This window comes from Melanaphis sacchari, unplaced genomic scaffold, assembly GCF_002803265.2.
Source record: "Melanaphis sacchari strain LSU unplaced genomic scaffold, SCAv2.0 Contig77_pilon_pilon, whole genome shotgun sequence".
NCBI classification, from domain to species: Eukaryota; Metazoa; Arthropoda; class Insecta; order Hemiptera; family Aphididae; genus Melanaphis; species Melanaphis sacchari.
This window is the reverse complement of record NW_020271547.1, coordinates 46813-73991: the sequence shown is the minus strand read 5'-3', so window position 1 is coordinate 73991 and position 27179 is coordinate 46813. Positions and strand designations below refer to the sequence as shown.

Below are 27179 nucleotides of genomic sequence, written 5' to 3'. Positions count from 1 at the left end.
ATAGGTACAGTCAACTCTCAATAATTCAAAGTAAATGTCCTACTAAATGCTTTTAAAAATTTCGCAGTATTAATTCAAATAAAAACAATGAATTAAACTACATTAGATAATTTGTAATAAAATTTAAGAGAAAACTTTAAGCTAGCAACCAAGACGTTTATAATTTATATACAATATACATATGTTTATGGATGACGGTTAACCAAAATTCGAGTAACCTCCTTGTTCGATAGTTCATTGATATTAAAGATTAAGCAAAGTTTAATATCAATGGATTGGCCACACTGATATAACAACATCGGCCCACCGCGGCTTCCACACGTAATCAAAAACATAACCTTTAAAAATAACAAATATTTTCTAATATTGTCTAAGTACTCTAAATCTATTTTAGTTAAACGAGATTTCTTACTCGTATTTCTTTGCCTTTGCGTTTTCCAGATTTATTTGTTTGGTCATCTAAACTTTTTTCAGTTGACTCTTGATAGCTCCTGTTATCTACCATGGCTAAGAAAAAAGATTCCGAGAAGCACGAAGACGGCCAAAGAGGAAAATACAACAAGGATGATGCCGACGCCAATGAATTGGAAAATTTCGTCGACGACATAACCGACGAAGGTAAGACAGAAAATTATCGGACTTTAGGTTTCTACTTATTTGTGTAACGCTGTCATTTTTAGAGTTACTCGGTGACGTTCTCCAGAAGAGACCTAAAGTATCTGATGGCGTAGACACCGTCATTATAGTTGATGGTGTTCCTCAAGTCAACCCCGAGCGCTTTGAAAAACTTAAAGTAGTTATAACCAAAATATTCGCTCAATTCGGTAAAATTCTGAACGATTACTATCCAAAATCAGAGAACGGTCACACTAAAGGGTAAGTACTTGTAATATTACATTGAGTATTAGTGTTCATTTTTTTTATAAAATCATTGTTTACTTTTATTAGTTACATATTCATTGAATATGAAAAACATGAAAGCGCATTAGAAGCTGTTACACAAGCTAATAACTACAAACTAGACAAACAGCACACTTTTTTAATAAACTTATTTTCTGACTACAAAAAGTGAGTTAAATTATTTGTTGTGTTTTGTATAATGATTAATATTATTATTACTATTTTTAAGATACAACGAGATTCCTGAAAAATGGGAACCTCCTACTATACAACCATTCCCAGAAAGGCCTAATCTACAATATTTCTTAAGTGAACCTGATGCATTTGATCAATATTATGTTTATAATATAAACAATCATATTGAAGTTTGGCTGAATAGCAATCCGCAGCCAATAAAATTAGTTGAACGTGAAGTAAGTACAAATTTTGGTACTTGTTTATTATCGGCCTGCCAGTGTATGCTATACAAAATTTATCGCTCTGCCACTCTTGTTTGTTATCATCCCACCATAAATAAAATAAACAATATAATAAATAAATAAATTATAATATATCATTAATAATATAAGAAATTCATAGGTAAGTATTTAAGTTTTATATATGTATATTTGATTATAATTATAATGGAGATTAGAATTCAGATATATCTTTTAAGATGGTTTCAAATATATCTTATTCCCCGAGACGTGTTCTCATAAATTCTGCCTAATACAATTCCAGAAAATTTTTTTTAGTTTCCCAATGCTTTTTATTTCCTTATTTAACAGAATCCCACAACCTCGATGTTTTGAGTTTGTGTCTCTGTGTTCGAATCAACAAAAATATAAGTATGGTTAACCATATTATGTTGAAATCCCGCTTACTGCAAGTTATTATAAGCTTTCCTAAAATCTGACAAAATTATTGAGCTTGGTCTTATATATTTTTTTTATTATAGGTAATTACTCCAATTGACCACAGCATTTTGTTCCATTTTTAACTAAATATGATGAATGTAGAAATAATAACGGTACACTATATGGCAGGGCGATAACAAATAAGTACCCAATTTTCTGATTATGATTACTTTGTTAATAATATTAATTTTTTATTCCAGAAATGGACTGAATCTCTAATTATGTGGTCACCTCTTGGAACATACTTAGCAACATTACATAAACAAGGTGTTGTGCTTTGGGGAGGACCAAACTTTACAAATGTTTTGAAGCTTTCACATCGCAACGTTCAATTTGTTGATTTTTCTCCTTGTGAACAGTAAGTTATTTGTGTGTATGCTTATTAATATTATATTTTTTATTATTTTTATCCTTAATTTTTTTTTTTTTAATTAGATATCTAGTGGCTTATGCTCCATTAGACAATGGTGAACAAAAGTTAACCATATTTGATATTCGTACTGGGGCCGAAAAGCGATCATTTATTTCAGATGCTCCAATGGCTGGTAATGTACTGAGGTGGTCAAAGGATGACAAATATTTTGCTCGAATTGGGCATAACACTTTAAGCGTTTATGAAACTCCAGTTAGTATTAGTAAAAATATTTAGCTTATAAATCTTATTAAATGTTATTTGTTTTTAGTCTTTTGGTTTGTTGGATAAAAAAAGTATAACAGTCAATGGTATTCGAGATTTTAGTTGGTCTCCTAGAGATAATGTACTTGCTTATTGGGTTGCTGAAGATAAAGATGTTCCGGCTCGAGTAGTTCTGTTAGAAATACCAAGGTTAGTAAAATTTATGATTAAAAACAATATGTATATAATCATCTTATAAAAAAAATTATCCAGACTTTCTTTATTATTGTATATTAATTTTAAAATATTGGTTTTTAGCCGTAAAGAAATTCGAGCAAACAATTTATTCAATGTAGCAGATTGTAAAATCCATTGGCAAAAAGCTGGTGATTACTTATGTGTTAAAGTTGACCGTTACGCTAAAATAAAACGTGAAAAGGGAGATGTAAAATACAGTGTAAGAATTTACTTAGTCTTTTATATTTATGACTTAAAAGTTTTAATATTGTTTTATACAATAAGCTTAATTTATTTTTATAGGGTATGTATTTTAATTTTGAAATATTTCATATGAGAGAGAAAAATATACCTGTTGATAGTGTTGAAATTAAAGAACCAATTCATGCATTTGCTTGGGAACCAATTGGTTCAAAATTTGCAATTATTCATGGTGAACCTAGCAATAATAGTGTAAGCTTTTATAATGTGAAATCTGGCCAAGCTCCAGTCTTATTAAGTAAGTTTAACATATTACATTATAAGATTTGTTTTAAACATAACAATGTGTTTAATTTTTAATTTTATAAAAAAAAAAAGAGTTTTAAATTCTCATAAGTAATGCTAAATTCGTTCCCCGGATAATCCAATTAAATTATTTTGAAATTGGATGTGTGAATAGGTAATAATATAAAATAATGAAGTATTATATAAAGTACCAATATCTTTTTGCTATAACTTTAATAAATACTAAAATGTCATTTTCTTTTTTTAAATTCATAACTATGCTTTTAAAAAAAGAATACTTAAAGAGGTAGTTAATTGAAAGGGCTAGTTTGGTCAATTAAATTATATTAACTGTCCATTTAAAATTGATGGCACTGATACACATGCATGCATGATTTATGTATTAATTAATATGCTAAATATATTATATCAATTTTACCATTATAAATTTAATAAAAAAATAAATAAATAAACTATTAGTTAATTTTTGATAAAAAAATTGTTAAATTTTTGTGTTGTCTTATAGAAAAATTGGACAAACATTTTTGCAGTCATTTATTTTGGTCACCTGCTGGACAATATATCGTTATTGCTGAAATCCGGGATTCTGGTGCTTTAGAATTTGTTGACACTGCAGACTTCACCACAATGTGTTCTACAGAACATTATAAAGCAACTGATATTGAATGGGATCCAACTGGAAGATACGTTGCTACAGGTGTTAGTGCATGGAAAACTAAGGTATAAATGTAATTTAAATATATTTTTTACTTACTGTTACATCAAATTTTTATTTAACTGTTAAGTATTTCTGTTTCTTAATTCCTCTAACATCTACAATACAATTTCATAAATTGTACCTGTGATTAATTTATATGAAGTCATTAACATCTGGATTTAAATAAGAAAATGCTTGTTCAAACTAGTTAAATATTTTTAAACATCAATTTTAGGTCTTAAATTCTTTAAATATACTTACTGTCTACAATTATCTCTCACAAATAATAACATAATACAATACTATATTATTATTAACTGTCTAATTACTTCAGTTAAGATGCTTTTAGAACAATTTATTCATAATGATTTTTGTAATATGTGACATTTTTAAATGTATTTATGATACAATATTATATTAATATTTTTTAGGGAGATACCGGTTATTGGATATGGTCATTCCAAGGAAGAATATTGAATAGATTCAATACAAACACCTATTGTCACATGCAATGGAGACCAAGACCCCCTACTCTTTTGAGTGCTAAACAACAAAGAGATACCAAAAAAAGTTTGAAAAAATACACATCTCAGTTTGAAACAAAGGACAAAATGCGAATGACTAAAGCATCTAAAGTAAGATTCACTTTCGGTTTTATGAAACAAATATATTTGATTTAAATTTTTTATAGGAAGTCATTGATAAACGTCGAAAATTGATCAAAGAATTTGAAGAATACCGCAGCAAACGTTTAGATGATTGGAATAAACAAAAGGCTGAAAGAATGGCTATTAGAAGTCGTAAGTGAATTTTTTTTATTAAATTCCATAAAAACCGTGGCATAAACATATTGGAACAATTTCAATGTTAAGTTAATGGCATTTTTATCATTTTATCAATATTTTTCTTAACATTTTGATATATCATTCATATGTTATTCTTTCCAACTGTTTTGTTTCAGATATTGATACTGATGAACTAGATTCAGATGATAAGAATGTACAAGTAGAAAAAGTTGAATTTTTGGTTAAAGAAGAAGTAACTGTAATTGATTAAGCATTGAATGATTTTTAATGTAAATGAAATATTTAAACCGTCTTTTTTTTGTATTTATGTAATAACAATAAATACAATTTTGTCTTGATACAATAACACCATTAAATATGGTCAACATAGTCCTTCATATTCTTTTAAATATTTTCAATTTAAATTTCAAATACAGAAGAAAAATATAAAATACATATTCAATAGGATTTGTTCTAATAATTATAATACTTGTAATCACAAATACAATTTTACATGTTAATTGTTTTATTTATTTCATAAGTACATGTTCAAACATTTTTTTATAATACTACTTGCATGTATTATATAATTATTACAAATATAATGTATATTACTTATTTATAAATAAATATCACAATTGCCAACTAAGTATAATTATTACACAGTGATCACATTTGTTAATATTAATTATTGATTTATGACAAAAATAATTATTACCGAGCAAGATAAATGGAAAATAAAAATTATTATATCAGAGTACATAGTGTAATTGTTATAATATCAAATTAGCAAAAAACTTATTAATTATGATTTCCTAACTGAGATATAAATTATTTTTGAAACAATTGACTTATTTTAATGTGATTAATACACCATTGGTTGGCTAAAAGAAAGAAAAAAATATATGAGAGTAACAAATAACAATATTTTTTATTAACTATATTAGTTTGAAATAGGAAATTGTAGTGTACTAGAAAAAAAAGCATCACTTGTAAAGAAATGTATGTAAAATTAAAAAGTACTAACAGTATATTACTCAAACAGCATAATATAGAACATACCCTCATAAGCAACCTAAGAACTATTATTAATTTATAAAATGTATTACATACATTGGTAGTTTGTGTTCTACATAATATAATAATAACAAACTGGAAAATACTTCAAAGAAATAGATCAAATACTCAAAGATTTTAGTATTAATTAACAATATTACCTCCTAGTTAATTTACATCAATGATTTTAATGTCTAAGATGACATAGTTAAAAACATTAATAAAGGAAGACTAGCTGTTAACTATATTAGTATTATTTTTAAATTAATATTTAGTACAATCCAAAGCAAAAATTGCTTGGGATAATTTTTTACAGAAATATTGATTGATACACATCTTAATAAATTCAGTATACATGGAGAAATAATATGGTTGCCCTAACAACGATATTTCAAGATAAATTGAGTAAATATACATAGAAGCATGCTATTGGCAAATTTGATGTAGATATAAGTTATATAAAAAGGATGTGAAGATTTAATTTTTGCACAATACAGGTTTTTCTAAAGCTAACAGTTTAGTATTAAACTAATAAATAATAGTATACTATTAATAACTAATACATATTTGAATATTTAATTAACTTTTAATATTCTTTTTTTGTAATTCATTTCAAAAAGTTATTGTTAGTGATTTCCTCGGTTCGTGTTAATTTTGATTTTTAAGAAAGTAATTTAAATTAAACTAGACTATTTAATTAATTTGAATGTATTATATAGAATATTAATTTTCCTTTAAATGTATTATAATTATCAACTCTTAAACATCAAACATAATAAAGAAAATTATTCAATTTTATATAAATAAATAAATATTAAGTACTTTCTTGAATTATGAATATTTAGTCTTATATTAGAATTTTTCAGATCATTAATCACAGAAAATAATTATGATAACTTGTTCTAAAAAAGTATTGGAAAAACAGCAACAAAATTTGAACATATTTTTTTAATTTATTAGACTTACAAATCTAGTAATTGTTTATAATACTGTTTTCAAAAATTAATTTAATATAATAATCACTTAGATATTTATTGGTATACATTTATTTTAATGATTTTTTCTACTATATTTGAGTATTAATACTGTTTTCCAAAATACATTAAAAAATAATATACACAGTATTGTGCTATAATACTTATCAAGCTAAATTATTTTATTAATGTCAAGATAAATAGAAAATTGTTTTAAATTATCTATAACAGTGAAATAACAATTTAACTAAAATTTTTAAGGTTTCTAAATCCTAATTATAAATAGCCAGTCGTATTATCTTTAAATACACATTTAAAATCAGACCTTTTATAAACTAATAATAAATTTTTCTCTTGAATGAGATAACAAATTATGAAATTACTTTATAAAACAAAAATAATTCTGGATAAAATGTTGATAATTTTCTTATGTATACATTTCTTTAATATATTTATGTAATAAGTATGTCATTGAGTAACATTCATACAGGCAATATTAAGAACAAATCTATTGAACGTAAAAAGTAATTATTTACAAATGACTGGGGATCATATTTTTATTTTTTGCAGGTATTATTAATTTAGTTCTAATTAAAAAAAAAAAAAAAACCCGATTGTAATTTATACCAATGTTTAATTGGCTGATTGAGTATAATTATGCTATATTATTTTCAAGAGAGATGTTATATCCAGAATAGAAAATTAATTTTCTGAAATAATTTTCTCATTGATAATGTAATAATTTCTATCATATACCTCCATAATTAAGACATATTTGCAAGATCATTTAACAGAATAATTAAGAACAATAATATTATCACTTTTAGTTGATTCCTTGGACATGCTAACTATAGCTTCTTCATATGATGGTGGTGGTAGGTTACTACTCTCTTCACTGTGACTGCCAATCAACTGTTCATAAGATGGAGGCAAGGTAAGTTCACTCACAGTGCGTATTGGTAATGAATACTGTTGTTGAGTGTCTGTCAACTGCCCCTGTTGAGATCGTATGTCCTGAAACACATAAAAATAAAATAAAACCGACAAACAATAAAAAATAACTGTAGTTCCTACCTCTATCTGTTGGCGGATGACCATGTCAATGATGCGGCGCCTACGTAAGTACAGTACATTTCTAATGCCGATCATAACGGCTGAACAGATGCAGAGTGGTCCAACCATCCACATGTGACCAAAGTTGGCGAAGACAGTGTCATCAAATGCTCCAAATGAAAACACTGATATAATAGAGCCCAATGTGAATAGGAACACAGATATCAAAAAATACGAATAAGTAACACAGTCGCAGGAGCTGCACGACCGACTCATGTCCTCGGTTAAATGGACACGCTCCCACATATAGTAGGCTTCCATTTCAAATGCATTTCCACACTTCTGATGTGCGTGAAAAGAACAAATGATGAACAGATGCAAACTGTGAAGACTGAAGACCACGAATTATTCTGATCGATCAGCTAACGTCACAATCGCGAAAGATCATGATTTATGCTTACGTTTTCTTCTATCATCGTTACTCGTTTACGTATTCAGTAGTGTCTATTTAAATCGTATTTCAAGTATTACTGATACTGAATATTAATTGTTGACTGTTCAATTTTTGGTCAACTTTATGATTAAAGCACAGAAGTACAGAACAACAACAGAACATTAAATTGATTACACGCCTTCATCTGTTATCAATTTAAATTGTTATTGTCTTTTATCATCTTACATGACGATGAAACGGATCCATACCAACGAAATGAAAATTCAATAATTCGATTCATTGCGTACATTGTACATACCATAGAGTAATATAAACATACTACCCCGAGTGCAAACTTTGAAGAGTAAAATATATGTATGGTCGCTAGGAGCGCTAAACGTCATCTACCCATACTTTGGCACGCAACCCCTTGTCCACAATTATAATGTTTAATATTTATTTTATTCATTTATTTTATTACGCAAAAGGCTAAAGGCACGACTGCAAAAGTATCAATTGTCAATTACTTAATACACAATTATACAAAAATACATATAAACAATTTTTCGTTTAAATTTTACTAATTTTAAAGTTTAGTGTTCACAGTTCATGCAATACACCGTTTGTCTGTGTAGGAGTGCAAGTTAGTATACTTTTCGGATGATTATTCAATGACCGTCATTAATCAGTAATCAGAACATATTACATACTAGTAATATGTAAACTACTTAATAACAAATAATATATATTAACAGTAATAATAATTGTAAAATTCAAAAAAAATTTTCTGGATCTAAAGTTTTCTAGTACCTACAAGTATTTGAATTGTCAAATTATCCAGCGTTTTCAAACATTGAACGCTTCCCCATGGATAAAAAGGAATCTGTTGAAATTCTTAAAAACTCATCGCTTCTGGTCAACACCAAAATTCAGAGTGTCATACCAAAAAACAGGTAGATAATTAGTAGACACTATAAATGATACACATAGCCTTTCAACTTTATTTAAAATAAACTATACATATAGTGCATATATATCACAAGTTGTGTTTGATCATAAATATTTTTTTTCTCAGGTCAGAAGTCTTGAAATGGAATGGCTGGGGATATAGAGACTCAAAGTTTAAAGTTACTGACCGGGGAATGATTCGTTTCACTGGCAATAGGTAAATATTATTTTAATTAATTAATGATTTTTTTCAAGTTGTTAAATGTCTTTCACTTTTCAACTAATTACAATACAAAACAATTGTAAAATTAATGAATTTTGTCCTATTAGATATTCTATTGGAGAAACAGATTTGCCTTTTTTTACTCAATGGGTCCAACAAGTATTAAATATTGACCTAACTCTTAGGAATGTGCCTAGAGAGAAGTTCAGTTCCAGAGAGATTCCACTTTCTCGTGTATCTACTAGTTAGTATTGGTTATTTAATGGAATGATTTTTGATTATAATTTATCGCAATATAAAGTTAAATCGTTTTTCAGATTTTTTAAAAATCTTGAAAGAAATGAAAATTGACTATACAACAGATGACCAAGCTAGACTCTTAAGATCCCATGGACAAACGCTTTATGATATTTATACTCTCAGATATGGTAAATGTTTTCCACGCATTTGTGATTTAGTAGTCTGGCCTGGTATGTATTATTTAATTTGAATTATTTTTTAATAATTTTTTTGTTACAAAAAGATTTTTTTCTATTTTAGCTAATCACAATGATGTGATAAGTATAGTTGAGTTAGTAAATGTGCATAATATTGTCCTTGTTCCGTTTGGTGGCGGAACTAATGTATCTGGAGCAGTATCATGTCCTGTTAATGAAAATAGATGTATAGTCAGTGTAGACACTTCACAAATGGTAATTGTACTGGTGTTTAGTATAATATTGCAGTACCAATAAAACTAAAATGGTATTTGATACATTTTTTTTTCAGAATCGTTTATTGTGGTTGGATGAATCAAACTTACTGGTGTGCTTTGAAGCCGGAGTCATTGGCCAAGATTTAGAACGTGAACTAAACAAACGAGGCTATACATGTGGACATGAACCTGACTCTTATGAGTTTTCTAGGTATTCATTGAAATAAAAAAAAAAAAAAAAAAAAACTCGAGTGTAGCCTTTGTAGCAATCATTAAAGTAGTAAGTTTCCTTTTATTGTATTTACTATTTATTAAATATTACAGTTGTTTGTTTATTTAGTTATGATTTGTGTGCAGTGTTTAAAAATTAATACATTTTATTTTTGTTATTTTTATTTTATTTTTAGTATTAAAATTTGCATATGTTTATTTTAGCTGTATTTTTTATATTATTATTTCACTAAAAGAAACTTATAATCAGTAATGTGTATTGTATTATATCAAACTCAGTTTAGGTGGTTGGGTCGCAACTAGAGCATCGGGCATGAAAAAAAATGTGTATGGCAACATTGAAGATTTAGTTATTGATGCTAAAATGGTTACTTGCAAAGGGGTAGTAGAAAAAAACAGTAAAGTCCCAAGAATGTCAAGTGGACCTGAATTTCAACAAATTGTTTTAGGTTCAGAAGGTTTGTTTATTGACAGTTTTTAATCTAAAATATTTTAAATTGATAATTATTTTTATATTACAGGTACATTAGGTATAATTACTGAAGTTACCTTAAAAATTCGACCTCTTCCTGATTGTCGAGTTTACGATTCGGTGGTTTTTCCTGACTTTGAATCAGGTGTAAAATGTATGAGGGAAGTAGCCAAACAAGTATGTTTTGAATATTATCTTCACATTTAAATAATTATGTAAAATAATTATAATTAAATCTATAGAGATGTCAACCTGTATCCATACGATTAATGGATAACACGCAGTTCAGATTTGGCCAGGCATTACGTTCTGTTGAAAATACATTTGGAAACTTGTTAGACACTTTTAAGAAAACTTACTTGACTCATGTTTGTGGTTTTCATTTAGAGTCTATATGTGTTATGACACTTCTTTTTGAAGGTGATTTTTTAATCTATCTTTTGATAATTTTATCTTTTATACTTTTAGTGCTATTCAATTATATTTTACTTTTTTAATAACACAAATGCAAATAATAATCATTTGATTAGATAAAAAAAATAATATTTTGTATTTTAAATTCAAACGTTTGAGAACAATTTTTCAAGTAACATCAATTGTAATTTTTTGTATTGTTCTATAATAGGGTTGCCATACGTCCCAGTACACCGGGACATATCACCAGTTCATGACTTTGGTCCCGGTCGTCCCACTAGACCCTACAAAAGTCCCGGTTATGTGTAAATAATATTAGTACCAATAATTATATTAAATTATATTTTTATAAAAATTATATTTGTATTCTAAAACCATGAATTTCACTTCAGACACTCCTATCTTATTTTCGCTGATAATAATTGAACTGTGCTATTATGGCATAATAAAATAATTTTCAGAACGCGCCGAAGCTAACTTTTTGGGAATCAAAACTAAAATTGAATATAATAAAATAAAAGACGATGCTCAGCTTTTTGTTTCGATAAAATTATTCGACGAAGAAGTCGATAATTGTTAAAAAATGGCACGGGAGTATTTACAACAGTGGGGTAACCCTCTTATAAAATTTGAGGTCTTTTCATGGATGGATCTTACTTCTTCGCTGCAATGGCAAGAAGTTGAAAAGACAATAACTTATTTAAAAGAAAAGGGAATTGATATCACGGATAGTTGCTTTGAAGAAATATTGTGTCTTAAAAACTTCATTGACAAACAGAAATTTGATGAAGATTGGAATAAAAAAAATATGCATGACAAATGGTTACATTTCTTTAAAAAAACTGAAGTATTGGAAAGAAAACGTAATTTAATTTTGATGTGCTAATACTTATATAAAGTCAGAAAAATAAAATATTTCAAAATAAATAAATAAATAATATTTCATTAATCAAATGTATCTTCTAATTTAATGTCTTTCATTATTCAATACTATTATTATTTTATTCTATATATATATTACACTGTGTTCTAAATTTTAATATAAAAAAAAAAAAAAAGGTTGTTTAAATTATTTTTGTAAATGTCCCGGTCAGTACTTCAACTTTTATGGCAACCCTATTCTATAAGCACTTTAAACTATAGATAGTATTAGTATTGTAAATGTTACATTAAACTTATGACTAAAAATTTTGTAGTACACATGTAATAATAATTTTAATGTTAAAGGAAACCCAAACTTAAATTGTGACAATATGAAATTAATTTAAAACAATAAAGAAAACTATACCAGATTTTGATTACTTTAAATACTTTTTTTTGCCACAAAAAGCTTTAACAGATTATAAGGAACAAAGATACAATGAGATATATATTTATAACTAATAAATGGCAACATTTCTTTTGAAAAAATATAATGTATAAAATAAAGTATAATAAGTGATAACTATTAACTTAAATAATTGGTGAATCATTAATATTTTTTTACCATAACTAAATTTTTAAACTATTTAACAATAAATCTTATTTTTTAATGATAATTGTGTTGAATTTTTGTTATTTACTCAAATTAAAAATAATCTACCACTACTCACAAAGTTATCACCAAGTGTGAACGTGTTAAGCTAATAAATTATTATAACTAATTGGTGATCAGTAACAAATCAATAAAGCAAACGTTGCATGAAAATTAATTTGTTAAAATGTTTGCAATTGTGTTCAAAAAAATAATGCGATGAGGACAATTTGTAATCATGTTTTACCCATTTACAAATAACTACTAATAGTAATTTTTTTTAGGTAAAAAATCTAAAGTAGTTTCGCACAGAAATTGCATCGCTAAAATAGCTATGTCTTTTGGTGGTATAACAGCAGGAGAGAGAAATGGAGAACGTGGTTATATGTTGACCTTTGTTATAGCTTATATACGTGTAAGAAAAATTTACTTTTGATTTTTTTATTATGTCAATAAGTTATAATAAATATGATATTTAGGATCTTGCATTAGAATACAGAGTTGTAGCTGAATCATTTGAAACATCAGTATCCTGGGATAAAACTCTTAGTTTATGCGATAATGTCAAAAAAACTGTAGCAAATGAGTGCAAAAGTAAGTGAATAAGTGAATAATGTTATTATTTTCTTTAATACTGATTTCCCATGTGAAATATAAAATTTTTTTTGTCTTTTAGAACTTAATATCAAGTATTATTTAATAAGCTGTCGAGTAACACAGACATATGACTCTGGCTGTTGCGTATATTTTTATTTTGGCTTTAATTGGACTGGACTAGATGATCCAGTATCAACTTACCATCACATTGAAACCATAGCCCGAGATAGTATTATGGCTTCTGGAGGGTCTATATCTCATCATCATGGCGTGGGTAAACTACGGACACATTGGTATGAAAAACACATGTCTAAAACGGTTTTATCACTTTATAGTGCATCTAAAAAGATGCTAGATCCAAATAATGTGTTTGCTAATGGTAATCTTATTAGTTTTCCACTGTCTAAACTATGAACAATGATTTAAAATCTAGTCACATTTTAGTGTAAGTCTTCAACAAATACAATTTTTTTTTTAAATTAATTTAGTTATTGCTTATAATATTATGATGTTTAATCTTTTTTGAAATTGTTTCCTAAAAATATATATGGCTAATATTAGTTTAGAATAATATTATCAACAACTTCAGTATAAGTATATTTAACTTTTTTAATAAATAAATTATATATATTTATTAATAAAAATTCTTATATAAATATTAAATTAAAATTATTGATGATTGTTAGTGTTTATAAGACATAAATATAATTTTCAAATGTAAAAACTATTTTTGTAATAAATGATTTTTACTCTAAAATTACCTCCTTCTCAAAAGATATGAAAAATGAGTTTAAAATAATAATTTTAACCAAACTACTGCTAATAGCTTTCCTAACCATATGAGAAATTTACCTGTGACAAGATTAAATAACTACACATGGTATTTATAAATTGATATTTGAAATAGTATATTTTGTTTGATTAATGATATATTTTTACTGTTCAAATTTGTACAGGATTATGAGTTGCAGGATTATCGAAAATATTTTATACCTATTTTGATAGTCGTGACACTAAACAGGTTGAGGAATGATGCCTCACGCAATAGACATACAAAAGATTAAAATTTGTATATGTCTAATGTCTAAGCTATATACCTATGAACGGCACTATTTAGTATTTTTAGAATGCTAATATTGCTACATAGACAACAAGTATTTGTTGTGTAAAATGCTATTAACAATAGGTACTGTGTGTATTATTGAACATTTAATTTAAACTGTATAGTAAAAGTACTATTCAAATATTTAATGATCTAAGTATGAATTATTATTAATAACTTTAAGTAACCTATTACATTTAGCTTATTAATTTATAATCAACAGTTCTATGAAGTGTATATGCTACAAAGTACCAACTATTACCATTCAATGCTGATACATGATAGGTACATAATATTGTGACTAATAATATTAATAATAGTTAATTGCAACAACAAAAATTTAACACTATTTGATAAAAACTTGTAAAAAATACAAAAATTGCAACTCATCCTATAAGCAAAAGCTTGAATGCGGATGGCTATTGTGAAAAATTATATCTATCTAGTCATTTTATTTCATGCTAAATATTTTAATACCTTAATTATTTTATGAATTTATTACTTTACTAATTAATATATAATTTAATAGGTAAATATAAATGGTAGAAAAAATCTAAGAGTGGAGTGGATAAATTTGAACTTAAAAAACTGATATAAATATGCAATCTGTTGCCAATGATCCAAAAAAAAAAAAAAAAAATCAAAAGTTTGGTAAAAGTATTTTTTTATTTTTTATATAAAATATATTTTTATCTTTATATTATTTAATTATTAAAATATTAAATAATAATTTGTAAACTCTTACCATAAATTATTTTTAGAAACATTAGTAAAACAAAAAAATGTTATCTTATAAAAATTATATAATAAAATTTAATGGAAATCAAACTTAAATCACTCAGCAAAAAAATACAAATATCTTTAATTTAAATAATAAATTTGAAAACTAAAAAAACTGTAGGCAAGTGGATATTGCCTGCTATATTTTAAGTATCAAGTAGGTCACTAATATAGGTATATTACATTTTAATTCAATGATATATCGTTTTATACAAAAAATGATTTGAGTGGAAAGTGGAGACATGTTAGCTTATATCATTAAGTATATTTTATGATATGGTTTTTGATATGACTATTAAATTCATTTACTTTACTTTTAATTTTATACTATTTCAATAATTGATTATTTCTTTATTTTAATGTTGAATTTATTATAGTAGGTATTAGTATTATAATATATACTTACTATATTATACCAACTAATTAATAATTAGTAATTAAGTAACTCAAAATTTGCCTTTACATATTCATCATATTCTATGATTTCAATAATATTATTTATAAGAAATCTCATAATAAATATTCAAAATTTAGATAAAACAGTAAAATTTTATATGAAATTCCAACTACAATATAATTTGAATATTTTTTTTTAATTTTAATAAATTTCGTAAAGATTTTAACTTTAAATGCACATAAAAAAGATTGTACCAATGTATTTTTAATATTTTTATATAGATATAATAACAACTTATGAGGAATTTTGTGTTAAATTATCAAGAATTTTTACCTAGTGAATCATTTTTTATTAAGAATTATAGTAAAAAAATTCACAAATAATTATAAACAGCTTAAAAATTATTAAAATATTTTTTTTAAATTATATTATTTAATAAAAATGATATTATAAATATTTGATGAAAATTTCAAGTATCTACTATTAATTTTTTTGAAAATACAACAAAATATCAAAACTTAAAGAGAAATAATTCATAGATGATTATTAAATGACGTAGAAATTTGAACTTTTAATGCTTATAAAGAATTAATTTGACTTTCAAGTAGAATTTTCATTTTGATAGGTAGAAATGATATAGGCTGAAAAACTTAAAAAAATCCTTGTATTAAATTTTTTTATCTTAAGTATAAATACAAAAATGTTTATGAATTTAAAACGAAAAAATAATTTGAACATGTTTAAGATTTTGATGAATTTTGACAAAATCTTCATTTTAAATTTTTATAAAATAATATTGTATCTATAGATTTTCGAAGTTTTCAAATTGATATATATTATCAACTTATGAGGAGTTTTGTATTACATTTTCAAGCATTTCTACCCAGAAGTGGCGGACTGGCAAAGGGGCAATCACCTCCCGGGCCCTTGATAGTGTCAATTAATAAAAATTATTTATATTTAAGTATAAAATGGAGTATTAAAATATAATAGTAAAACACAATTTATTTTCAAATGAATGAAAATTAATTTAGCACAATTAACTAAAAATATTTAATAATTAAAATGTGATAGGTAATAATAGGCCCAGTTGATTAACCCTCCGGACCCCTCAATACCCAGTCCGTACCTACCCAGTGAATAATTTTTAATCGACATTTGTAGAAAAAAAAAATCGAAAATTTCTTACGTTTATAATTAGTTCAAAAAAAGATCTATGTATTTTCAAAATTTAATCATAAATATATAATAAATTTTTTTTTTAACGTATTTACAAATTTACGATATTTGAGTAGTCATACACATACTCATAGCTAAATACTTAGGTATGACAGCAATAAATAATAATACTAAAATCCATTCTATAGGCGCATTGGCCATTGATGGAATGATGAACAATCTTAATCAATTCCACGATAATATGACGTAGATGGCAAGGATTTTTATGGGCCAAATCTTAAAAATTAAGCAAAAAAATTATTAACTACTGAATAGTGAGTACTAACTACCATTGTAAACAATTATTTTATTATATAGCAGTTTGCATGATTAACAAAATATCCATAGACATAAATAAAATAAATAGTAAGTATGTCTATGAAAATAATACAATTTGTAAATTTATAATTGTACTGAAAATAGTTTTCCTTTATGTATATCACAAATTCACAAAATTGCTGTCATACCTAAGTATTTAGCCATGTAAGTAGTAATTATATATTATTAAGCATTATTAAAATTTAAAACTAACTAATCAAACCATAGTTAATAGGTCTACGATAATTTTTTAAGTTTTCTTGTATGATATGAAGTCAAGGAGATCTGATTGTTTTTCAAAGTCTATTCTCCCTGTAGTATAAATTTTGTTTATAAAAACCTAACCTACAAAATCAAACTTAATATTACTATCTTTCCGAATGTTGGTGTTCTGTTGAAATGTTCATCTAGTTTTCGCGTCTGGCACAGTAACACTTTTCTTTAAAAATGGTAAGTTTTTAATTTTTTATCCATCTTAATCCAAGAAACCATCTTTCTATCTACGAATATATTTGCACCAATAACTTCTATTCAAGTTTCTTTTTAATATAATACATATTTTTTACGTGTAATATCGTTCTGGTTGAAACTTGATTATATTTGATTTTCTAAACAATTTTTTTTATCCTCCATCAATTTAATTCTGACGATATTTGCTCCGTCATAGTATTAATAATAATTATTCATTATAATCCCGATTTTAATGATAGTCTGGTATTGAAAAAAGTCTGGACTGTGAAACTATCGATGTTTGTATAGACTACCCGGTTTACTTGGTTATATGAAATATATGTTATTATTAATTTATTTATGAATCTTATACATTTTTAACTATTTACAGGCCAGAGGTCCGAAGAAGCATTTGAAGCGTTTAAACGCACCCAAAGCATGGATGTTGGACAAATTAGGGGGCGTCTTTGCTCCTCGTCCAAGTACTGGTCCACACAAACTTCGAGAGTCTTTACCATTATTGATTTTTTTGCGTAATCGTCTGAAGTATGCACTTACCGGTGCTGAAGTCACCAAGATTGTCATGCAAAGACTAATCAAAGTTGATGGTAAAGTCCGTACTGACCCCAATTATCCAGCTGGCTTCATGGGTGAGTTATTCCATTTTAATTATTAAATACCTATATTCCAATATATTTGTCAACTATCTATTAGACCAATTTCTCTTTAAGGCTTAAGTTCAGTTTTTTTTATAATTATTTAAATTATAGATGAAGTTATCATAGGTTAACACGTTCAACGCTGGTGACGACATGTAGTCGTCGTACGATGTCGGGCGCGCCCAGCCAATGACAACTCGTAGTCGTCATATCATAATTATTCCTGTGTGTCTTATAAAATCGTCGGCTGATGGCGAACGATTATTATATTTAGCTTGGCCATTCAGTATATTATACTGAATGGCCAAATACTTATTAAGTATTTGAACAACAACAAACAGCTGATTTCGGTTTCCCGGCATTTTTATTCTTATAAAACATGTTATTAATATAATAACATTACGAGTGTAATTTTATCAATATTTACGCGGATGGGTGCGCTCAACCTCTGAATTTGACGCGGACATGAACGTGTTAAGTTACTGTCTAAGGAATCCAATTTTAAGAAATATATTTGATTTTTTTTGTGAAAATGTATAATTTATATGTTGATTGTCATGCCATCATTGGCAGTCTTATGGATGTTTTTACTTCAGAGCCATGTTCTATTTTCCATGATATTCTAAAGTGTTTTAATTGATGTTTTTATATTAATTATATAGGTAGTAATGTTCAATTCATTTTCTAATGTTTTTATGTAATATTTGTTTAAAGCTACTAATACAACATCCAATCTTAAATTTTCTATTCTTAAGTCTTTGTCATAAGATAGTTATTATTAATCCAATACTATGAAAAATATTCACGTTTTTTAATAAATGTGATCATGACAGCCCACACGACATCCTTCCGTGTGCTGCGGAGTCTAGCCAGTTCTTCTGGGCTGGAGACCTGGATGTTTATCCGGAAAACCCTCCTGTGGCGCCACCTCTTCTTAGGCACCATGAGTGAATGTCGCGACCCGGGCCTGACAGATTGTATTTAATTATGCTTGAATAATGGTTGTTGATGATTTGTCATTATTATATATAATAATAACTTAGTGCATACCTATCATCAGTGGCAATCTGAGCTTAAATTTTGAATTGTCGAATTTTATATTTAATTATTTATCACCACTACCTCTCAATATCTATTCTGTATTAGCCCAATACACATTATTTACTCATTAAAAGGTTATGGTGTAAATAGAATGTTGTCGAAAAATTGTGCCTTAACTCTGGCAATTTTGTGTGGAGTGACACCCTGCTCCCTTTGAATAGTTGATAAAGCTGTATTAAAATTTAGCCCTTCGGGCTTACTACTGCCTACCTTACAAATTGTGTATTAGCTTATTTTAAAATATTGTTAAACTGTAATTTTAAAGAGTTGTGTTTTCTGCACTACTGTTTTATTTTTTTACTTGTAACTATTAAATATTAATTATTATCTATGCTACTGTTGATTTAAATAAAATTATTATTTGCCATTGAATCATTTTATAATAATGATCTATTAAAATATTGTATAATAATTGCCGGGAAAAAAAAATCCAGATAAAAACTTATAAACAAATTTATTAATTAAACTTTACATGTTAACCTAATTGGTTTTATTATGTATTATAAATTATAAAAAATACAAATTACAAATTCGTTGGAGGAGAAAGTTAACAAAACCGAATACTTAAATAGTTATCAGTTCCTATTCGATGCAAAGGATCACTTACAAGTAATTTACTAAATTCTCCGTGCTTGGAGGAACAATAGTTTAAATATAATCCATTCCTTCTTTGACATGACTTAGTGGGAGAAAAACTAAGCTATCTAACATAGTACAATAATGGGTGAAATCCTCGTCTGTACAAGATTTATTCTCTATACCAAATTTTTATATACGCTTATGAGTGCTTTGGCATATATGATAAAAACAACCTATTATTGTTAAGTGATTACCAAAAATATTCTTAAGAACATTGATAACAGATATTTTGAAATCTAAATGTATTTTAACTGGGTTAGGTTAGGTTACTAAATTTATGTTTACTAAATTTATCCAAAATTATTCTGAAAATTTGTTCATATGTGGATTGTTTTTCTTTGTAATATGCTTAAATTGCAGTTACATATTCACAGTTATATTTTATATGAATAATATATTACTAAAAAAATATTTAGGGCGCAAGTCCAAAAGTTCCATCCATTAACCATTCTTCTTTAGATTGACTTAATAAATCTAACATGTTGTCGGTACCAAACATGATAATCCTCTCATTAGTATTTTCAAATCGGTTATCATATAAAAGAAAATTTTAACTATTCCATCATAGGCCGTGACTAGACTTCATTTACAGAGGCAGCATATTAACTAAACGGCCCAAATTTTTTTTTTTATATTCAAATTTTCCTTAACAATCATAATAATTAAATGGTCTAGACTCTTGATCATAAAATTATTTGGGATAAGTGTTATTAATATAATAATTATAATATAATATTATTGTACATATTTATACATATATAATAATTATTAGAAAATTATTTTATAAAACTAAGCCATTTATTATATTATTAATATAACGCAGGAGTGCAGGACATTAAAAATTTACAAGGAATATATTTATACAATATGCATATATACATATAACATATATATTATTATTAAAGAGCAAGTCTTCTTTTTTGTGAAAAAGTTTTAAATTCATCAATAATGTCATCTCTATCTATGTCAGATACTAATTTTTGCTCAATTAATAAAAATAGCAATGCGTTAAGTTGCTCTTGTCCCATAATGCTTCTTAATTTAATTTTTTTTTTATTTCGATCTTTAGCAGCTCCTCCCAATTGTTTTTTATTATTTTTAAAAACATCCATGATACGGCTATATGAGTATAATGATAACAATAAATTTATAACTTTAAAGTTTAAATTACATTAATACTACTCAGCGAAATAAATAACAGAAATACTAAATAATATTATTATGTATGAGTATGAAACAATATTATACGTGTGTGCGATGCGTGTTTTAGTGTTTGTCGCGGACATAAAATATTATATCTGTGTCCTGTGGTGTTTGTTAATTCTATCGAAAATATTATACATAGGAATTTTCAATATACCTCTATTAATGCATTCTAATAATTTTATTTTTACACACATTACGATTAGTCTTATTTTTATAGCTATACGCTCCAAATCTGTAATTCCTCGGAAGAAGTAATGCGCAAGCAGTCCCCTCCGGCCCACTGCGTCATTGATTTAAACAATATAATAATAATTATGAACTGATTACAGTTTACGATTCTTTTTATATTAGAATAATATGTTAATGCGTTATAGTTATATACAAATATTGCATTTTTAGCAAGGGAAAAACAATATAAAATATCTAATTGAAATAATATTATAATATTTTTCATTTCATAAATTAAGTGCAAATCATCGACCTTTTTAGATATTACAGGGGCAGCACAAGCTACCCCTGCTGCCCCCGTAATCACGCCTATGTATTCCATTAATACCATTCCCCTAAACTTTAAATATCATCATTCAAATATTATACAATTTTATATTTGTTGGCTCGACAAGATTATTTTCACTTCGCATTTGAATTGTTCATTTTATTGATTCTTCTTCTGTAAGCATTTTCATTATAACTTGTTTGGATATTAAATTAATTAATTCGTTGAAATTTGATTAGGTGTAGAACCATTTTTTTTTTTTTTTTTAGATTTTATGGCTTTGATAGTATTTTTATCAGATGCTGTGTGGTTATGATTGCAATAAACACAATTTTTTTTTTTTTTTTTTTAATGATGATTTTAATATAGCTAGGCACTTAAATTATAACTACTTTTTGTGCATTTCCACCGAATAAACTGATTACATTCTTTATGTTTAGTATACATATAACCTTTAAAATCCACTTTTTCATTATTTTTATTTGATTTTAAAATTTCCACTATTGATTATGGAGTACAAAACTACAGATAAGACTATGTATATTGTATTAAACAATTGAACACAGACTAATAATGTGAAAACAGTAAAATATCTGCAATATCATTGATCAACAATTATTAAATTATGTAATTTTTATAATTGTAAGATACCATTTGTATAGATAAGTAATGATTTTTTCATACTTACCCATAAGTACCTATTAAATAAAGTGAAAATATTATATATATAATATTTATTTCGTAATTCAAAAATTTTGGTGGATACCATTGTAACTTAATTTTTTATGAACTATTGGGCCTTAATGAGAAAAACTTGTATAAAATTAATAATAACAAATTACTTAATTAATTAGTTCTAATCATGTTTTTATTTGATTTTAACGACAACGATGTTTTTATCAGAAACTTTTTCTTTTACCTGTACAACAGTCACTTGAATGCAGAACAATATAAAATTACTGTATATAATCTTAAATCCATTGTGTATTTTTTTCCTTTTTTTTAATTAATGTATACTTATCTTGTCTTATTAAATTTAGTACTTAAGGAACACTATGCATATATTATTTTATTGTTTTTCTTGCTAACAATTTAAAAGAAAATATTTTTTCATGTTTTTATAGATGTTATATCGATTCAAAAGACCAGTGAGCACTTTAGATTGATTTATGATGTGAAAGGTCGTTTTACCATTCATAGAATTACTCCTGAAGAAGCAAAAGTAATTGTTTGATGTACAAATTATAGGTACTTAATTTAATTGTTTTTATTGTATTGTAGTACAAGCTGTGCAAAGTAAAGAGGGTACAAACTGGACCCAAAGGTGTGCCATTTTTAACAACTCATGATGGCCGAACTATCCGTTACCCTGATCCAAACATCAAGGTTAATGATACTATTAGATACGACATTGCATCATCTAAAATTTTGGATCATATCCGTTTTGAAACTGGTAAATTAAATATTTATTTTAGAAAATTATGGTGTTATGAGAATTGATTTTAAATGTTGATATTTTTATGTTAGGAAACTTGTGCATGATTACTGGAGGTCGTAACTTGGGGCGTGTTGGTATTGTTACCAACAGGGAAAGGCATCCAGGATCTTTTGATATTGTTCATATTAAAGATGCAAATGAACATATTTTTGCTACTCGGTAAGTTTTATATTTATTTTATTAAAAAGTTTTTTTTTTGAGTGTCAGATTGTTATACAGTCGAGTCTTTAACTCTTAATTTTTTATAGGAGATAAAAATTAATTCAACTTCTATATTTTTTTTAAAAAAATGTGAAATAATTTGAGTTAGATGTTATTTTATTAACCAGTCACTACATATTAATTGCTCAACTAAACTGTTTTCATTATATATTTTATAAAAATAACATTGTTTCTACTTTTTTTTTCAATTGCTTAACCAACCTTGACTAACTTTAAATTGTTTGTGGGGCCAAGTTTAATTTCAAAAATTCAGCATTTTCCTTTCAAATTGATATATTTATTGGAATGTTTAAATCTTCATTCTTATAGGCCCTTGATTAGTTTCATAAAATATCATCTTTATTTTAAGAATGGTTGAAAATGTATACTGTGGTGTTTTTAAATTTACCACTTTTAGTTACCTTACTTATTATGTTTACATTTTCAGCAATTATGGCAATGTAACCAATTTACTTTTAAGAGACATTACTACAAAATATACACGCTATACAACAAAGATATGTGGCAACTGTATTATTTTACAGTAAATATTCATAGTGATAGTTTCATTTGTACATTTATGATTGTAAACTGATTATTCTAATGTTAAAATTTAAGATATAACAGTTATCTATGAACTATTTTTACATTTGACTTATTGTGACAAATATTGCATTGTGTATATAAGAATTTCTTAGGAATAAAAAAAAAATGGAGTTATTAAGACGACTGTATTATATTGTCTTGACTTTTAATTTTGTTTAATTTTATATTGCTAAAAAGGTGATTTTTTTGACATTTTGTGAAGTTTTTATTTTAGTATGTAAAATATTGTGTGTTCCAAATCTTGTTTGTATTTTGACTGCACTCCCATTTTTCTATGAATTTTATATATGACTAGCAGTATGTCCTCATTGCCATTATCTTCAAGAACACTTATAAAAGTAGCAACAATAACTAGAAAAATTTCAGCTTTTAATAAAATAATATCAAATTTATATAACAATACATTTACTATAAAAAAAAATAAAAGTAGAATTGCTCTACACTATCTATAAATGTTTAAAGCTAATAATACTTGTTTAAAAAATAAATATTTATGGATTTTATTTTTACATTGACTATTAATCACTTAATTATACTAACTTAGCTCTTAAATATCTTGGTAGGATGTAATAAAAATAAAGATAATTATATGTGTGTTACATATGTTAATTAACTAGATTATATTCTAGGGTTCTCCAATCTTTTTTTATGGCAAGCCAAATTTAAAATATATTTTGACATTGCAGGCCAAAAATGTTTGTTATTAGAGGACTAAATCAAAAACAAAGACAACTAATATATTATTTTCAAAACATTAATTATCCTGACCAAACTATAGATTGGAGACATCTGTTATACTCTATTCATTTTGAAAATAATACCCAGTATTAATTTTTTTTGTCTGTTATGAGTTTGAACCTCTTGAAAGTTGAACAACTGTTAAAATTTTATAATTGCAGCTAGGAACAAAGCTATGATTAGGTTAGGTAACCTAACCATGTGCAGTAGGCAGCCGCTGAGTACGGTTTTTAAAATTAATGGAATTTACTGTATTGTTGTAACCTATGGTGGTAATTTTAGCTGCTTAAAACGTCTAATGCAGGGTATTTGTGAATGTAATTTTTTATACTAACAAATATTTAATTTAACTTTTGATAAGATTTACTTGATATAGGTGCTTTTTTGAAAGTATTAGAAACTATTAATGACAATGAAAACTGATATTTAGTTGATAATTGTGGTCTGACTGAAACTGAATCAAAATTTGTCTGAGGTAGCTCATATAACTATACAGAGTATAGTTGTAGTTAATTAATTTGAATTATGTGCTTTGAAACTCATCCACACAAAATGTGTAGTATTAATATTATTAAATTACATCTTTATTTTTGTGCTAAAAATTTGTTTATTTTATTAGGATGAACAACGTTTTTATTATTGGAAAAGGTCAAAAGAACTACATTTCTCTGCCAAGGAGTAAAGGAGTTAAATTAACTATTGCTGAAGAACGTGACAAGCGTTTGGCTGCGAAGACCAAGTCAAGCAGACGTTAAAAGCTTGTTTTTACATTTTCATGTGGTTTAATAAATGACTTATAAATTACAAATATGCATACAATTGGTTTTTTATTATATTCCAATGTTTGATCCTAAATTATACATAATAACATTTTTTTGTTTCTGAAAATTGTTTACATAAATACGTTATCATAATATTAGTTTTCTTGTTATGACATTTATGAATAATTTTATTTTTATTTAAATAACAATGGGTACTTCTACTTTTTTAAATTTTTTTATACTTTAATAGACAGTTATTATTGATGTGAAATTAAGTTATTAATAAGATAACAATAACATTTTAAGTAGGTAGGTAAGTGAGTACTACCCTCTACTGTACAGTCTGTCGTGTGGTTCAAATTGGTGTTTGTTAAATTTAAATTTAATGATTGCTGTAAAGCAATATATTGATTCTGATCATAGAGTGTCTCTCACCTTTTATCATCGCTAAGTGTATATTGTTTTAATACAGTTGTTTTTATTTTACCAATTTTTTGAAAATATTGAATTTATGATATAGATATTTAATTATTATAATTTATATACCAACTCCTATAACAAAATATATTCATATATTTCCTTAAATATTGCAAATCAATAAAAATAGGTTCATAGTTTAAATAGTTAATATCAAAAATGTCATTAGCAATATTCATAACAGAATAGTTAACATAATTTAAATGAGTAATTTCGTCCAAATTTGAATTTAAATGTCTATAAAAAATAATTATATGTTTATTTTTAATATTTTTTTTATAATATAAGAACAATTTTTGGGATTTTGTATTAAATCTTCAAGAATTTTGACATAGTTACTAATTTATTATCAATTATTTTAGAGTAGAAACTAAAATGACAGTTTTTAAAAATATAATAACATTGTGAAAATTCCAAGTATCTACATGATATATTCACTTATATAGTATAGGAATGGATGTTCAAAGAGTACACATTGCTGAGGCCAGTGGATCAATATTTTGAGTATTTAGACTTTAGAGTATTTATTAGACATTTTCATTTCTGCATACATCGTTGAAAAGTCTTTTAAGTTTGTATTATAATATCTTGTTTATTTTTACTACTACTTCAATAATTATTAATTATGTTTTATAAGTATTTGATTTATATCACTTCACTTAAAAGATATGCTCCTCATTTTTCAGTACTATTACTGAAAATTGTTTGAATAGTTTGGCACTATATTTATATTATAATATTTAAAAAACTACTGTACAAACTTAAAAAAAAAATAAAAATATTTGGTATACGAACTAGGCATACCAAATATTAGTCTAGGGGTATACTATTTTTATTTAATGACTAATATTTTATAAAATTAATGAAAAAATAAGTGGGTTGTGAATTATCAGTACTTTCATAAGAGTCTTAATGGTACATTATGGTTTTATATGTATTCATATTGGCCTTCCCTTGATGTGAATTTCATGGGCCGGAATGCCCAATGTCTCAATCAAATTTCTCATCTATCAATAGTAATTATAATAAATATACCTTGTTCGCCAAAATAAATTTTAAATTTAAATTTAATAGTAAAAATGAAAACAGGATAATTTACTGTGGTACACTTTATTATTGAAAGTCTGTATATAGTATAACGTAGACGTCGTGTAGTGACTAATATTATATATTAAAAATTATTATGAGTTAATTGTAATTAGGTACTGAGAAACCAATTGTTCAATTTACTAAGTAAAACTTGTGATCATCTGACATCTATTATCAATAATATAATTATTCATTTA

The 27179-nt window shown here is 26.0% G+C and overlaps 4 protein-coding genes across 7 annotated transcripts; 3 read left to right on the top strand and 1 right to left on the bottom strand.

Annotated features, from left to right (window-relative positions):
• The first annotated feature begins 350 nt into the window (after window positions 1-350).
• Window positions 351-4938, top strand: LOC112601373 (eukaryotic translation initiation factor 3 subunit B). The gene is made up of 13 exons (XM_025348979.1): window positions 351-618; window positions 681-876; window positions 949-1068; window positions 1130-1313; window positions 1997-2154; window positions 2232-2421; window positions 2480-2622; window positions 2731-2869; window positions 2953-3148; window positions 3662-3876; window positions 4285-4488; window positions 4545-4653; window positions 4815-4938. The coding sequence occupies exons 1-13, from the start codon at window positions 504-506 to the stop codon at window positions 4907-4909; spliced, it is 2064 nt and encodes a 687-aa protein (XP_025204764.1). The 5' UTR covers window positions 351-503; the 3' UTR covers window positions 4910-4938.
• A 2153-nt stretch (window positions 4939-7091) lies between these two features.
• On the bottom strand, window positions 7092-8369 carry LOC112601400. The gene is made up of 2 exons (XM_025349029.1): window positions 7743-8369; window positions 7092-7682 (listed from the first exon to the last, which is right to left on the bottom strand). Exons 1-2 carry the CDS (start codon window positions 8040-8042, stop codon window positions 7452-7454), a joined length of 531 nt encoding a protein of 176 aa, XP_025204814.1. The 5' UTR covers window positions 8043-8369; the 3' UTR covers window positions 7092-7451.
• Window positions 8370-8533: 164 nt separating this feature from the next.
• LOC112601399 (alkyldihydroxyacetonephosphate synthase, peroxisomal) lies at window positions 8534-17076 on the top strand. Of its 4 annotated transcripts, none has more exons than XM_025349026.1 (14): window positions 8534-8797; window positions 8954-9107; window positions 9230-9319; window positions 9433-9569; window positions 9643-9795; window positions 9866-10017; window positions 10094-10230; window positions 10530-10708; window positions 10772-10899; window positions 10965-11142; window positions 12934-13064; window positions 13129-13243; window positions 13326-13539; window positions 14203-14263. In XM_025349026.1, exons 2-14 carry the CDS (start codon window positions 9022-9024, stop codon window positions 14246-14248), a joined length of 1746 nt encoding a protein of 581 aa, XP_025204811.1. In that variant the 5' UTR covers window positions 8534-8797; window positions 8954-9021; the 3' UTR covers window positions 14249-14263. The 4 variants fall into 4 exon arrangements, with proteins under 4 accessions (XP_025204811.1, XP_025204812.1, XP_025204813.1 ...); XM_025349027.1 differs by lacking the exon at window positions 14203-14263 and adding an exon at window positions 16893-17076 and having other exon boundaries at window positions 8536-8797; XM_025349028.1 differs by lacking the exon at window positions 14203-14263 and adding an exon at window positions 14878-14896 and having other exon boundaries at window positions 8537-8797.
• Window positions 17077-17400: 324 nt separating this feature from the next.
• Window positions 17401-25469, top strand: LOC112601398 (40S ribosomal protein S4). The gene is made up of 6 exons (XM_025349024.1): window positions 17401-17511; window positions 17903-18161; window positions 22737-22834; window positions 22894-23065; window positions 23140-23269; window positions 25275-25469. The coding sequence occupies exons 1-6, from the start codon at window positions 17509-17511 to the stop codon at window positions 25408-25410; spliced, it is 798 nt and encodes a 265-aa protein (XP_025204809.1). The 5' UTR covers window positions 17401-17508; the 3' UTR covers window positions 25411-25469.
• Window positions 25470-27179: the final 1710 nt, after the last annotated feature.